The sequence below is a fragment of the Panthera leo genome, chromosome E3 (assembly GCF_018350215.1).
Source record: "Panthera leo isolate Ple1 chromosome E3, P.leo_Ple1_pat1.1, whole genome shotgun sequence".
NCBI lineage: Eukaryota > Metazoa > Chordata > Mammalia > Carnivora > Felidae > Panthera > Panthera leo.
Window position 1 is genome coordinate 23,226,992 of NC_056694.1, and position 13,918 is coordinate 23,240,909.

General features: G+C 50.2%; 1 protein-coding gene across 1 annotated transcript in view; it reads right to left on the reverse strand.

Annotated features, from left to right (window-relative positions):
* Nucleotides 1–9: 9 nt before the first annotated feature.
* HS3ST2 (heparan sulfate-glucosamine 3-sulfotransferase 2) overlaps nucleotides 10–13,918 on the reverse strand; it is a 92,120-nt gene continuing 78,211 nt past the window's right edge. Inside the window, exon 2 of the mRNA XM_042921717.1 lies at nucleotides 10–1,352. Within this exon, the coding sequence (XP_042777651.1) occupies nucleotides 734–1,352 (619 nt within the window). The 3' untranslated portion in view covers nucleotides 10–733. The remainder of the gene's footprint in view (nucleotides 1,353–13,918) is intronic.

A 13,918-nucleotide genomic window follows, 5' to 3' on the forward strand; every position in this document is an offset into this window, starting at 1 on the left:
CACATGGACAAGCATGATTTCTTCGCATGCTGAACATGAAAGCTCGCGTGAGGCAAGTACCCGTAACAGCAGAATTAATGTGCTTTTGTCCATGGGGAGCAGGGTGGGTCACAGAGTGGTTTTTCAAAGACAGTTACCCTTCAAGCAGAGTGGAGACCACAGGCTCTGAAATCTCTGGTTTATTTCATCATCAGGGGGTCTGTCTCCTAGGAGTGGCCAGGGAGTGCTTTGGGCTCTGCAATGTCTCGATGAGCGGCTAAGGTCAGGAGGAAGAGGATGGTCTCCTATCCCACCCCCCAGGGAGGCTAGGGAGAGTGAAGCTCAGAGGGGAGGTACATGCCACTCAGAATTAGCAAGCCCACTCCGGGGTGGACAGCGACAGGGGCAGACTGCTGTGTCTGCAGCAACAGAACCATCACCACTTACAGGATCCATCATAATCAGAAGATCTGCTCTTAAAGCAGTTTCCCAAGGCCTCTCGTGGGCGAAGGGAAATGATTCGGAATGGACTGGCCATGCCAGAAGCAGGTCAGCTTTGCCTAGACAGACTGGGGAGAGCTAGTGGCAGGGACCCCCCGGTCTCGTGGCCTTAGCTGGGCTTCCCAGTTCCAGGATGACGGAACCCGAGCTGGGAGAGGGGGCTGGAGCGTGGGTCTGCCGGGGGCCGAGGCTCACAGGCGGGACGGGCAAACCCCACGGAGGAGACGAGGAGGAGCCCTCGCATGTCGGTGGCTCACTCCCACCTGAAGTCCTGTCCAACAGTTTCATAAAATTTAATATTATAAGGTCTATAAAATTCCCGCAGCTGGTCTATCACTTCAGGGTCGATCTGTACATGAGTTCTGCCTTTCGATTTGCCCAGGCACCGAGGCAGGAGGCTCGATTCTGTTTTTCTCAAGCAAGGGAAGCCTTTGGTCTTGTTGAAGTAGAAGTGCTTGTCCGTGATGAACCTCTTGATGCCCAGAAAGTCCTGGACCCGGCCCATCTCGCCGGCCGGGTCGGTGATGAGGCGCTCGCCGCTGACGAAGTGGATCTGAGCCAGGGGGAAGTACTGCAGCCAGCTCTCCAGATGCAGCACGTACATGCCAATGCGGATGGCGTTCCACGACACGTCCACCTGGCCCAGCGTGCGGTTGCGGAACGAGAGGCCCTCGAAGGTGGGGATGTCCGGCTTCTTGGAGAGCGTCTGCGTGTAATCCGAGATGGCGCGGGTCACCGGGTTCCGCACGACCACGATCAGCTTGGTGTCTCGGGACATGTTGAAGATGCGTCGGGGGGCCTCCTGGGTGACGAAGTAGCTGGGCGTCTTCTCCAGAGTGATCTGGCTCTCGAGGGTCCGGGGCATCAGGCTCCTGTGGGGCAGAAGCAGCGCAGGGTCAGATCATTTCCCTACACCCTGCTCCCTAGTGGAGCCCCCCACCCCCCCCGACCTCGGTGACATTGGAGGTCCGCCTGCATTCGCCTGGTAAGGAACCCACTTTAAGAACTAGTCTTTCAGCAGGCTTGACGTTTACAATAGTATACCACGGCCTATAATCGCTACGCTCTATTAGATCTCCAGTGAGGGACCCACTTCAACTCATGCTGGTTGTTTAAAAAATCCTTAACAGGTTTGCTTTCAGAGAGGAAACAACCTAAATGTTCATCAGTATGGGTTAAATAAATGATAGAACAGCCAGTTAATAGAATCAGGTGGATCTGTGTGTACAAATAGGGAATGAGTTCCAAGGTACGGTGTTAAATAGGCAAGATATAGCACATTCACCTCAGGAAGGATACACAAGAAACAATAAAAACGGTTGTTTCTGGGGGGAGTCTTGAGGTGGGGGCAGAGTGAGAAGGTCAGGGATAAGTGTTTTTTTTTTTTTTTTAAGTAGGCTTCACCCCAGTGGAAAGCCCAGTATAGGGCTGGAACTCATGACCCGGAGATCAAGACCTAACCTGAGATCAAGAGTTGGACACCTGACTGACTGAGTCCCCAGGTGCCCCAAGAATTACTTTTTGTCTAAAAAGCAATTTTTATTTTTTATATTTGTATTTTATGCTACTTGAAAATTTTAATGTCGTTTATTACATATTCAAAAATATATTTAGTAGGAAGCTACTAAATATTATTCCGGTGAAAGATAGTTCTCCAAATATATTAAGAAAACCTTTTTGGGGCAAGTCTTGTATGAATAACAAGTGTTTTAGCAATGCCTTCTGATGTCTTTCTGCTGGAACGCATCTGAAATACGTCCTCGGCATAAGCCTGAAATAGCACGGAACTCCAGTCCTGTCGTGCCCTCAGCAGGAAGTCAGGTGATGCAACCTCTTGCTCCCTTACTTTTTAATTTCCTGGTTGTGCTTAAGACTTTAAGGGATGATGGTGGGAAGCTCTGAAGTCTCCTTCCCAGATGTGTCTCCTTCAAGCCTTGCTGGAGGGGAACACCCTTGGCTCCCAGTTTCTACTTCTTTCTGAAGGTCGTGTTTTGCACATTAGACCACCCAAAGAATTTTTTAAAAAATGCAGATGTCTGGGACCCGTCTTAGATGAACTAATGAGAAATTTATGGGGTGGGTACTTTTCAAAAGCTCTTCAGTTAGTTCCAGTGTGGAGGCAGAGTTGAGAACCACCACATCTTTTCCCCACCGTGTCTCACCAACCCCCAAAGCATTCATCATCTTCACCTTCCTCTGGCGCACACATTCCTAGTTCCTGGTCTTCTTCCCAGGTCCCATCATCATCTCCATCCAATAACCCAGCTTCACAGTTCTTTAACCCAAGTCTCCATTTTTCTCCTTCCTTTTGGCAGCTCCTCCTCATGGCCATACCTTGGGTCTTGTCATTGGAATTGACCTAGTTCTGAAACGGTTCTCTCTGAAATTCCACTCTAGTACCATGGGATGGGCCAAATGGTGACCCTCTGAAAGACATGTCCACTCAGAACCTCCGAATGTGACCTTATTTTTGGAAAAAGAGTCTTTGCAGATAGAAGTTAGTTAAGGATCTCGAGATGAGGCCATCCTGAATCCGGTGGGCCCTAATCCAACGAGCAGTAAGTAGCCTTACAAGAGACAAGCAGGGGTGAAGAGACAGAGAAGGTAATGTCAAGATGAAGGCAGAGTGCGGAGTCATATACGTATAAGCTGAGAAATGCCAAGGATTCTGGCAACCACCACAAGCTAGTCGTTTTAAACCACCCCGTCTGTGGTCATGTGTTACGGCAGCCACAGGAAACTAATACAGGCTAAATACAGGCTATACCCTTATTTCTTCCTACCTTTATTTAACACAGTCTCAAACTCACTATGCCTGATCTTGAAATTCATCTGACTCTCTCCGATTTCACGTTCCTCCATGCCTGCTCTGGGCCCATGAATAACTGGCAGTAGCGTCACGGTCATGAGCATCCTCCTCCTCGTCCACTTCCTTGTACTGTGTGTTCTCCCATCGCTAGCAATGTGTCCTTCCGACCTTTCATTCTCTCCCGTTCTGTCCTGGGGATGACAAACAGCAGCAAAGGAAACCCGTGACCCTGACAACTGGATCCTTGATATGCTTATGAATTCTAGCTTCAGTTGAACTCTCAAACACTGCTCATTTTTTATATTTACCTCTCAAGTTCGTCAAAGTGCTCTACCTTCTCACCATGAGCTCCCAACTCGACCCCTGTTCCTCCGCATCAACACACAGCTAGTCTCCACCACTTACACATCAGCTCCTTCAACCTTCCTCTCGTCCACCTTCACACTGTTATCTGCACCCATCCTGCGCCCCTCCTGCTGGTCTTGGAGGACAAGGTGGCCTCCCCTGTCCACCCGTGCTCCTAGATCCTTGCCCCTGGTGCTTTCCCCGCAAACCTGCACATTACCCCCTGGAACCTTCAAATTCACCGGGTACCTGACGGGCTGATACAACTAGTATCTCGTTTCCAGGCTCAAGGTCCATAACGGACCCTTGTGAGTTGGAAGTTTGAGACTTATCAACAGGGAGTAGGCCATTCGTTTTTAACAATAGGATATCGTCATTAGCAAACAATCACAAGTACACATGACTAGAATTCTTTGGCTGGATTTTCTTAGAAACGTGGCTGTATTATATTATGACCTGACCCACACTGTAAATAGGTGTTGGCCTTAAGGACAAGAGCAGATGACATTATATAGATGTGACTGCATTTATTTGTAAAACTTTTAAAAAATATTTATTTTTGAGAGAGAGAGAGAGAGCGTGAGGGGAAGAGGGCAGTTGTTAGGGAGACACAGAATGTGAAGCAGGCTCCAGACTCTGAGCTGACAGCACAGAGCCTGATGCGGGGCTTGAACTCACGAACCGTGAGATCATGACCTGAGCCCAAGTGGAACGCTTAACTGACTGAGCCACCCAGGTGCCCCGTGATGGTGCATTTAAAGTTAAGGACTTTCCAGGGGCACCTGGGTGGCTCAGTTAAATGTCTGACTTCGGCTTACGGTTTGTGAGTTCAAGCCCCGCATCGGGCTCTGTGCTGTCAGCTCAGAGTCTGGAGCCTGCTTCAGATTCTGTGTCTCCCTCTCTCTCTGACCCTCCCCTGCTCTCACTCTCTCTCTCTCTCTCTCAAAAATAAATATTAAGGACTTTCCAAACCCTATGGGGGTTATTGATATAAAGGTTTTCTGCAACACCAAAAAGTTGACCTGACAAGCTACTAGACAGATTTCTTTGCATTACCCTTTAAGACACTAAAGGATACCCGAGAGAGGAAGCGCAGGTACGGCATTTCCCAAGCTTATCTAAGGATACTTTTGCCAGGAACACCAGCGAATGTCTCTCTCTGTTGCCAGTTTGGGAAATTCTGCCCAATTCCAGTGATCTCCGGAGAACCACATCATTCCCCCAGCTGTCCCCCAAACAGAAGCTCCACCTTGCCAATTCCTCACTGGCATATCGGCTGCAAAACCGAGTTACAAATACTAAGGAGGCGCTCACACCAGACTGTAAACGGGATCGCGCAGCCCTGATCACACCACGAGTCGCACGGCTCCTGTGCACTGCCATTTTCTCCATCCCTTACCTGTGTCTCCTGGGGTCGCTAGCGTCGAGTGCGGGGGGCCTGTGTGAGCATAATGTGCAAGAGACTCTACATGCCTCATTGCTCTTTGCACAGGCAGGTGTTGGGGGGCATCAGACTTTTCCTAGAGGCTCATTTTTCCTCCTCGTGTCATTGTTTAAATTTTGCTTACCTGTTTCCGGCCGCTAAAAACAGCTGAACTTTTCTCTCTCAGCTTCGGCCTCCTTTCTTTACACTGTGGCTCTGCAAAAGTGACTGGAAGAACTAACACTCAGAGTCTGGACTCACTCACCTCCCATCTGTTATTTTAACCTGCTCAGCGGCAATTTTCCTACATCTGGCAACAGCCCCCAGATTTCTCTTGGAGGAACTACCCCTCCTGCTTTGGATTAAAATCTTGGCAGGCCCGGGGGTGGGTGCGTGACTGGAGTTAAGACGATCAGTGCCAATTGTGTCATGAAGACTAAACACGTATCTTTCGGACTGGAAACCGTTGGGCTGAATCCTCCAACCAGGCACGGGAGCCTGGAAGCCTCCTCACCAGCCTCTGCTTCCAAGTCCCTGTGGCCGTCTCACCCCGCTCAGACGCTCACCCCGTCTGAGACCGGTTCTTCCGCTTTCTTCCGTGCCCTGTGAGTCCCTACATGTCCTTCCGATAAAGGATTACTAGCTGAAGTCAGTGAGAGTTGGTTTCTGGTGCCGGCGCCCTGAGAATGCAAATCTTATCTTTTACAACCCGGCTTCCTCTCTGTGGAGGCCACGCTCCCCCAAACTCCACGAGGGCAGGGAGCCATTCTGGATCTTCCCAAGGGTCTAACTCGCACTCCCCCCACTCCCCGTGACCTCCCAGGTCGACCTCACTCCTCCCTTTAACCACCACTGAGGAGCTGCTGGCTCACGGGTCTGTAACTGCCGATCCAACTCGCCCATGCTCCAGACTGGGACGCCCTACCCTCTGCAGACTGGACACCTCACCTCAACAACGGAACGCCCCATTTTCCTCCCCAAACTCACTTCTCTCTTTTGCCTGTCCTTGCAGATGATGTCACGGTGAATCCACTCACAAAGCAGAACACCTTCACAGTCATTGACTCCTTCTCGCATCTAATGTTCTTCGTTCCAGAAAGTTCTCAAGTAGGCCCTGTCTCTCCCAGCCCGCTCACACAGCCTCAGGCTCTTGTCATATATTTCTGCCTGACCTCCAGGCTTCCGCTCTCTCTTCCCTTTCAGTCTGTTCCGCATCTTGTGTCCACCAGGGAAATCTCTCTAAAGCAAATCCAATCTTATCAATGACCAACTCTTCTTTTGAATAAAGCCTGTATTCCTTGACTTGGTACTTAAGGCCACTGCCTTGCCTTTCTAGAACTAATCTCTTGCCACGTCCTGGCAACCCAATGCTCATGTCATGCTGAATATAAGATCCACTCCCCACAGCACGCCATGTGCTTTTGCAACTTGCTGAGTTTTTTGTTTTTAAGACTCTGGATCATCTTTCTTTGTCTCTCTCACTCTAGTGAACACTGACTCGTCTCTCCAAGCCCGAACCAAAAGTCACACCCTCTGTGAACCCCTTCTTGTAATTTCATGACATTTGGTGCATCCAACTGCCAGCACCCTCATCCCATTGTGCAGAACTTAGCAGATATGCATTCACTTATATCACCACACTGTCAGCAACTTGGGCATGTTTCTCATTTGTTTTTGCCTTCCTAGCACAACACCCAGCAAACCACAGGTGCTCAGTAAATGGGTCAAAGATCCAGTGTCAAAGGCAAGTGCCTGTTGAGAGGTCATCTTGAGTCCTCCCAAGTTACCAGTGTTAGTTCAGGAAGCACAGCCTTTTCTGGGCATTCTGGCCTTGGGCAGAGGACGGTTTCAGTAGACAGTCCTGGGAGGGGGGATCACGGTGCCATTTTCAAAATTTTATCAAGGCCACAGGCACTCAGGCACAGAGACTGAGGGAGGTCCAGGCTCTGCTTCAACCTAACCTCCATATCTAAGAAGGTGAAATGAGATGTAAGAAGGAACACATCTTGTGCCCTTTCTGGTTTGCTACCTACACCCCGTCCTTCGCCCCGGACTCCCACGGTGATGGGTGAGAACCCGGCTGTGGTCAGTCTGCAGTGAGGCTAGGGGCGTGGGGGGTAAAGTCGTGCTGCCCACTGGGACCCCCTGCAGGGTTTTTGGAGATATTTAAACGGCCAGACCCCACACCAGACTATTTAAATCAGAAACTCTGGAAGTGGCCCTGGACTCCTGCAATTTGAAAGCCCTCCAGAGGATCCCAGTGGCTCACCAGGGCCAAGAACCACTGTTGCTTTAGCCACTTAGCCTTGAATACAGTTGTTCATGAGTATCAACTGAGGTGCACATTACAGAAAAAAAGTCCCAGGCCCCTCCCCTGTACATTCTGATTCAGTGGGTTCCCCATGATTCTTACCATCAGAAAAGCTTGGGAAGCGCAGCCTTATTAAAATGGGCTCTCACAAGTAATGTGATTATGCTCATTACTCTCTAATATCTGTTTACTTGTATGTTTAGGTCTCTGCCCATCCCCGCCCCTAACCACTATTCTCTTGTAAGTTCTGAGAGAATCGGGTTGATGTCGGTCTTGTTCCCTACTCTCAGCACCAAGAAGACTGGCAGGTGGCAGGGGGTACAGAAAAACAGAAAGTCAGGGCTTTAATCCGGGAAGAGTGAGGAAGAAGCCATTTGTAAGTGCCACTGGAGACGTGGGCCTCTTCCCCATGCAGGCAAAGTCTGTACTCTTACCTACTTCCTGAGGGAAAATCACAGACTTCCTGAGGACCCTACCAAAGAAAAAGAAAAAAAACATCTAAATACTCTCTTGGCAGCTTGAGGCTGGAAAGGGTTTTTTTGTTTTTGTTTTTTTGTTTTTTTTTACACCTACCCCGTGGGGCAGAGACCACTCCCTGGGCCCCCACTGTCCACACAAGAGACATCCTACGCGTGTCCGCACACGGGAGCCTCAGCAGGGCCTCCCTGGGAACTTGGAGTACGAGCACACCTCTGATTATTACCGAGAGGATTCTCTGGCAGATTTCATTTTCTACTAAATCTATGCACTCCATGTATGTGTTCTGGAAGCCTGGCTGCCTGGGGGACTTGGGTGATTTATTAGCTCCTAACTGGGCAACAGGCTCCTTGAAAATCATTGCAGTCTCCAGGGGGATAATTAAGAGTGGAAGAGGAGGAAAAAGGCTTTATTGCAGGAAACCGGTTCTTAAAACAAAACCTGCCAACCCCCCGTGTGCTGAGCCCAGCGCAGGCACAGCACCTGTGGCCGTTTCTCCTCATCTGGTTGAGAAGAGAAATGACCACTTCCTTCCAGGCCCATGGCCCCGAATCCTCACACTTAGGTGACCCTGGAGCAAAACATGAAGTCCCAGCTTGACCTCCGTCAACCATTCTTCACTGCTCACAGGATAAAGGCCTTGGCAGGATTTATGTGGCTCTTCTTAATCTGGCCCATGGCCACCTGGGTGGCCAGCGTGGTCTATTCAAGGCTCTCCCCACAAGACTCTATTTCGTGCTAAGGGACCTTTTACACATCGTATCCTTTGGGCGACGTCCCCTGCAGCCTGTTGGGCGAAACTTCAGCTCTCAACTCATCACCTCCACCAGGGAGCCTTCCAGGCCCCCCTTCTTTTCCCCTTCCTGGAAGACTTAGGCATTTGCTACACTTGTGATTTTGTGGTATATCCACTACGGATACATGATCTGTGTCTATCAGAGCCCTAGAGTGTAAGGTCATGGAAGGCAGGGATCATGACTGTCACGTCTCTACATCGACAATGCTTATCCTACACCTGGTATGCACTCATGTATTCAAGCATTATTAGGCACCTACTGTATGCAAGAGATACAAAGATAAGCAAGCCTCTATCCTCTGGGAGTTAACACAGCCTTGTGGAAACAGGGGCGGGGGGAAGGTCCTCATTTCCCAGTGTGAGGGCTCCCTACCTGAACTTGGCTCCCTACGCCGGGCTGTGGGGGAGGGGGCGCAGGGAGGAGGGTTTCTTTTCTCTGGCAAGAGGGCCTATGCCCGAACCCAGTTTTTCCTATAGGCCATCAAGGTGCTGGGCAGTGGGCTTTCCCAGTTAACTCCTGGGAGCAGCTGGCATCTCCTGTAAACAGCAGCCTGCCTGGTGTCCCAGTAGTGTGATTACCCCCCAACTGGCAGGGCTGTTCCCCCATAAGAAGAGAAGTTGATGGAGGTGTGGGGGCAGAGTCCCTTCCCTGGAGCATAAACCCAGTCTAGCCAGGCCCTGGCACATCTCTCAGTGTGACGGTCAGAAAACAGTAACCCCACACCTGCCTCTTCTATTGAGACCCTTGCTGTGCAAGTTTCCCCAGTAAAGCCTATTCTTTCTTCCACACCTCGTGCATTGGGGAATTTGTCCTCGGTCCTGCCATATGACAGACCAGAAAAGGACCCTCCTTATGTGATACACAGAGATGTTCACGGGGCAGTGGGCTACTCTAGGGGCTGGTTGTGACTATGGGATTTGGAGTCAAAGAGCCCTGAGTTCGAGTCCTGTCCCTTGCTACCCACAGAAATGGGGGTACAGCTTATTTCTCCGAGCATATAATGTGCTCCAGGCTCATCCACGCTGTGACAGGCGGCAGGGTTTCTTTCCTTTTATATGGTTGAGGGGAGTAAGTCTGACACGGAAAGACAAATACCATATGATTCCCTATGTAGAACTTAGAGAACCAGAGAGTAGAATGGTGGATGCCAGGGGAGGAGGGAGGGTGCAAGGGGGAGACGTTAGTGAAAGGGTACACACTTCCAGTTAGAAGATGAATTAAGTCCTGGGGATCTAATTACAGCATGGTGACTCCAGCTAACAATACTCTATTGTATACTTGAAATTTGCCAAGACAGTAGATCTTAAGTCTCAGTGCACAGACACACACATGCGTGCACACGCTGGGCAACCACATGAGGTGATGGATGTGTTAATTAACTTGACTGTGGTAATCATTTCACAATGTACACATGTATGAAATCCTCACATTCTGTATCTTTTTTAAAAAAATAAGGCAACAAGGGGCGCCTGGGTGGCTCAGTAAGTTAAGCCTCTGACTTTGGCTCAGGTCATGATCTCACAGTTCATGAGTTCGAGACCCACAGTGGGCTCTGTGCTGACAGCTCGGAGCTTGGAGTCTGCTTCAGATTCTGTGTCTCCTTCTCTCTCTGCCCCTTCCTCACTCACACTCTTTCTCTCAAAAATAAACATTAAAATACAAAAGAAGGCAACACACATTGGCTGTCCATATGGTCTGCTTATGACTTTTTCCTTCAGATTCACATGTTGAAGCCCTAACCCCAGCCCCCAATGTGATGGTCTCTGGAAGTGGGGCCTGTGGGAGGTAAGGAGGTCATGAGAGTGGAGTTCTCACAAATGGGCTCAGTGCTGTTATGAGGAGAGAAACAAGAAAGAGGATCTCTTCCCACTCCCATAATACGTAAGGATCCAGCAAGAAGGCGGCCGTCTGCAAACCAGAAAGAGAACTCTCACCAGGAACCAAACTGGCCGGCATTCTGATCTTGGACTTCTAGCCTCCATAATGGAGAGAAGTAAACAAATGCCTGTTGCTGAAGCCCCCCTACCCCTCCACGGTAGTGTTGTCACAGCAGCCCAAGCTGACAGAGACGCGGTCACTGACGCCCTGGACATAAGCTAGCGCCTGCTGCACGGTGGCCGGGGGGCCCAAGCGGTTCTCGGCTCTACGGGAAAACTGCCTCCCTCCGTCTGTACGTGAACTCCAAGAGGCCGCCACCCTCCCTATTCCTGCTTGCGGGCAGAGGAAACTGGGGCACCGAGAACCAACGTCATCGCCAAAGCAACAGCAAGTTGCAGAATCTGGATTCAAGTGTGACTCTAACACTAGAAGAAAACGTGAGAACATAAAATTAATCTTGGCACGAGGACAGCCTTTCTAAGCATGAGACAAAAATCATGAAGGAAGAAGCTGAGAAGTTAGACCTCGTGAAAAATGCAAGTCTCCGGGATGGGGGGGAAAACCCACCACAAATAAAATAGAAGGACAAGGACCCCCCTGGAAAAATATTTGCAGCATGCGAGACAGGGAAACGATGGGATGACTTCATCTATATTGTTTCAAAGTTCTGGCAAATCAATCAGAAAAGGAGAACCAGCCGGTGGAAGAAAGGCCCACAGGTCACAAGAAGAGTTAATAGTAAAAGCGCTCAAATTAAAATAAATACACGAAAAGATACTCTCCATCTCTCGCAATGTTAAATGCAAATTAAAACCATGATGAGGGGTACCTGGGTAGCTCAGTCGGTTGAGCCTCCGACTTTGGCTCAGGTCATGATCTCATAGCTGGTGGGTTCGAGCCCTGCATCGGGCTCTGTGCTGACAGCTCAGAGCCTGGAGCCTGCTTCTGATTCTGTGTCTCCCTCTCTCTCTCTGCTCCTCCCCCCCTCATGCTAGGTCTCTCTCTCTCTCTCAAAAATAAACATTAAAAATTTTTCAAAAAAACCACGATGAGATATTACTCACTTTTAACACTGGAAAAATATATTTTTAAAAAATGATAACCGTTACTGCTGGCAACGTGTTGAACTAACAAGTACTCTCCAATATCCGTAGGAGTGTTGATGGGTGTGGTCTTCAGGAGGGCAAGTAGAGATTGCCTTGCCAAATGCAAAACTCACCGTTTGTTTTATTTTTTTAGGCTTATTTGAGAGCGAGCATGCACGCACACGAGCAGGGTAGAGGGAGAGAGAATCCCAAGCAGGTTCCGAGCTGTCAACGCAGAGCCTGATGCAGCACTCGAACCCTGAGCCGAAATCAAGAGTCGGATGATTAACAGACTGAGCCACCCAGGTGCCCTAAAATGCACCCTCCAATCCAGCAATTCCACTTCTGGAAATTTACTTTACAGGCGGGTGAAGGCCTGTGGGCATGGATGTTTGCTGCAGCATCTGGGGCAGAGATGGGGAGACCCGACCAAAGACCCCTGCTCCTCCCCCCAGAGCAGAGCTGTTTCTAGAGGGCAGCTGCCCAGCCAAGGACCACATTTCCCAGCACCCAATGCATCTGCGAGGGGCGCTGCACCTGGTTCCTGCCGCGGACAGTGAGTAGAAACGCAGTGTGCGACCTTTAGCCAGGCTCTGTGCTGTGCTCACAAGGTAGATGCATCCCTCTCACTGTCCCTTCTGTCCACTAGCTGAGTGCGGGGAACTCCTGAGGTCCCAGAAGAGGGATGGGCTGTAGTGCAGAATGGGACCTTACTTCCACCTTTCCCTTTCTGCTGCTCAGTGGGTCTTTCTTTGCCATAACCACGTGTTCTTTGTAGTTAAAAAAACCCCAAAACAACTAGCTAATTAAAAATGACGTTAAAAAGTCTCCATTGATACCATTTAGGAAGAAGATGGCCTGGATGGTAGCGGTTTCGTGCGGCAGGCGGGGGGGGGGGTGGGAAGCAAGGCTGTGGGAGGCCCAGAATGTTCAGCTCCGCTCTCAAGAGGGAGGAAGTGTGGCCTGGGTGTTGGATGAATGGTTTTTGCTGCTGCGTGTATAGCTCGGTAAGTTTCCAGGCAACTGGACCTCAATTTCTCGGGGACCACGTGTGGCCAGCCTGGCCTGACCGTGGGGACACTATCAGGGCGCCTTCTGCGGGTAACTCCGGATCCCCACCTTCTTTCTCAGTCTGGGCTTGGCTCCTTCCCTACGCTTAAGCCCACCTTCCCTTCTCCTTGGGGGTGGGTCCCTTCAATCAGTGCTTTTCACACTCTGATGTGCATCCTCTGAGCCACCCGGGGGTCTTGCTGGAATGCACGTTCCGATCGGGGAAGGCTAGGGAGGGGGCCTGAGATTCTGCATTGCTGACCGGCTCTGCACTGAGGCTGACCTGCTGGTCCGTGGACCACGGTGTGGGTAGCAAGGTCTTACAGGAGTCGTGGTGACACTGGCACAGAGGGCATCTCAGTGAACCTGTAGTCAGTGGAATCAGCTAATTCTTTTTCTATTGATTTAGTTCTTTAATTTAAAAATTAAAAAAAATATATTTAATTTTGAGAAACAGAGTGAGAGAGCAGTGAGGGGTGGAGAGAGAGGGGGACAGAGGATCTGAAGCAGCTCCACAGGGACAGCACAGAGCCCGACGCAGGGCTCGAACTTACGAAACACAAGATCACCACCTGAGCCGAAGGCAGACGCTTAACCGACCGAGCCACCCAGGCGCCCCTACTTATTTAGTTTTTATTGAGATATAACCGGCATGTAACATTGTATCAGCTTCAAGCGTGCAACGTGACTCGCCACAGGTATACGTTGCAAAACGATCGCCGCGATGAGTCCACTTAACATCCATCACTAACACACTGACAAAAATTTTCCCCTGATGAGACCTTCTGTGGTCCGATCTCTTAGCCAGCTCTCAGATATACAGTATTAACTGCAGTCACGTGCTGTAGCGTCCCAGTCTTTTTGATTTTTGAAAAGCTAATCATCTATCCCTTCACCACCCCCCCCCACCCGCCACAGTCCTACGTATCTCCTCCTCTCCCCAAAGGTCTTGAAATAAAGCTCCGCTTCGTCTCCTCACACTCGCCCCCAACTTGTCCCATCTGCCACCCACCCTGTGACCCCATGAGGCGGTGCTGAGTCCACCCCCAAGAGGCAATCCCAATTTTGTCCTGGTCTCGTCACATTCCTCTGTGGCATCGGAGGCGCCCACTCCCTATTTCGTGAGAAACGTGGTTTTTTTTCTTGGCTTCAGGAACACTCTTTTGGTCTCCTCCGTACGTATTTCAGTTCTTTTCCCTCGGCTTACCATTTGCCTCCTCGTGTCTCAGTCGATGACTCCACGGACCACCAGGTGCCCAGGCC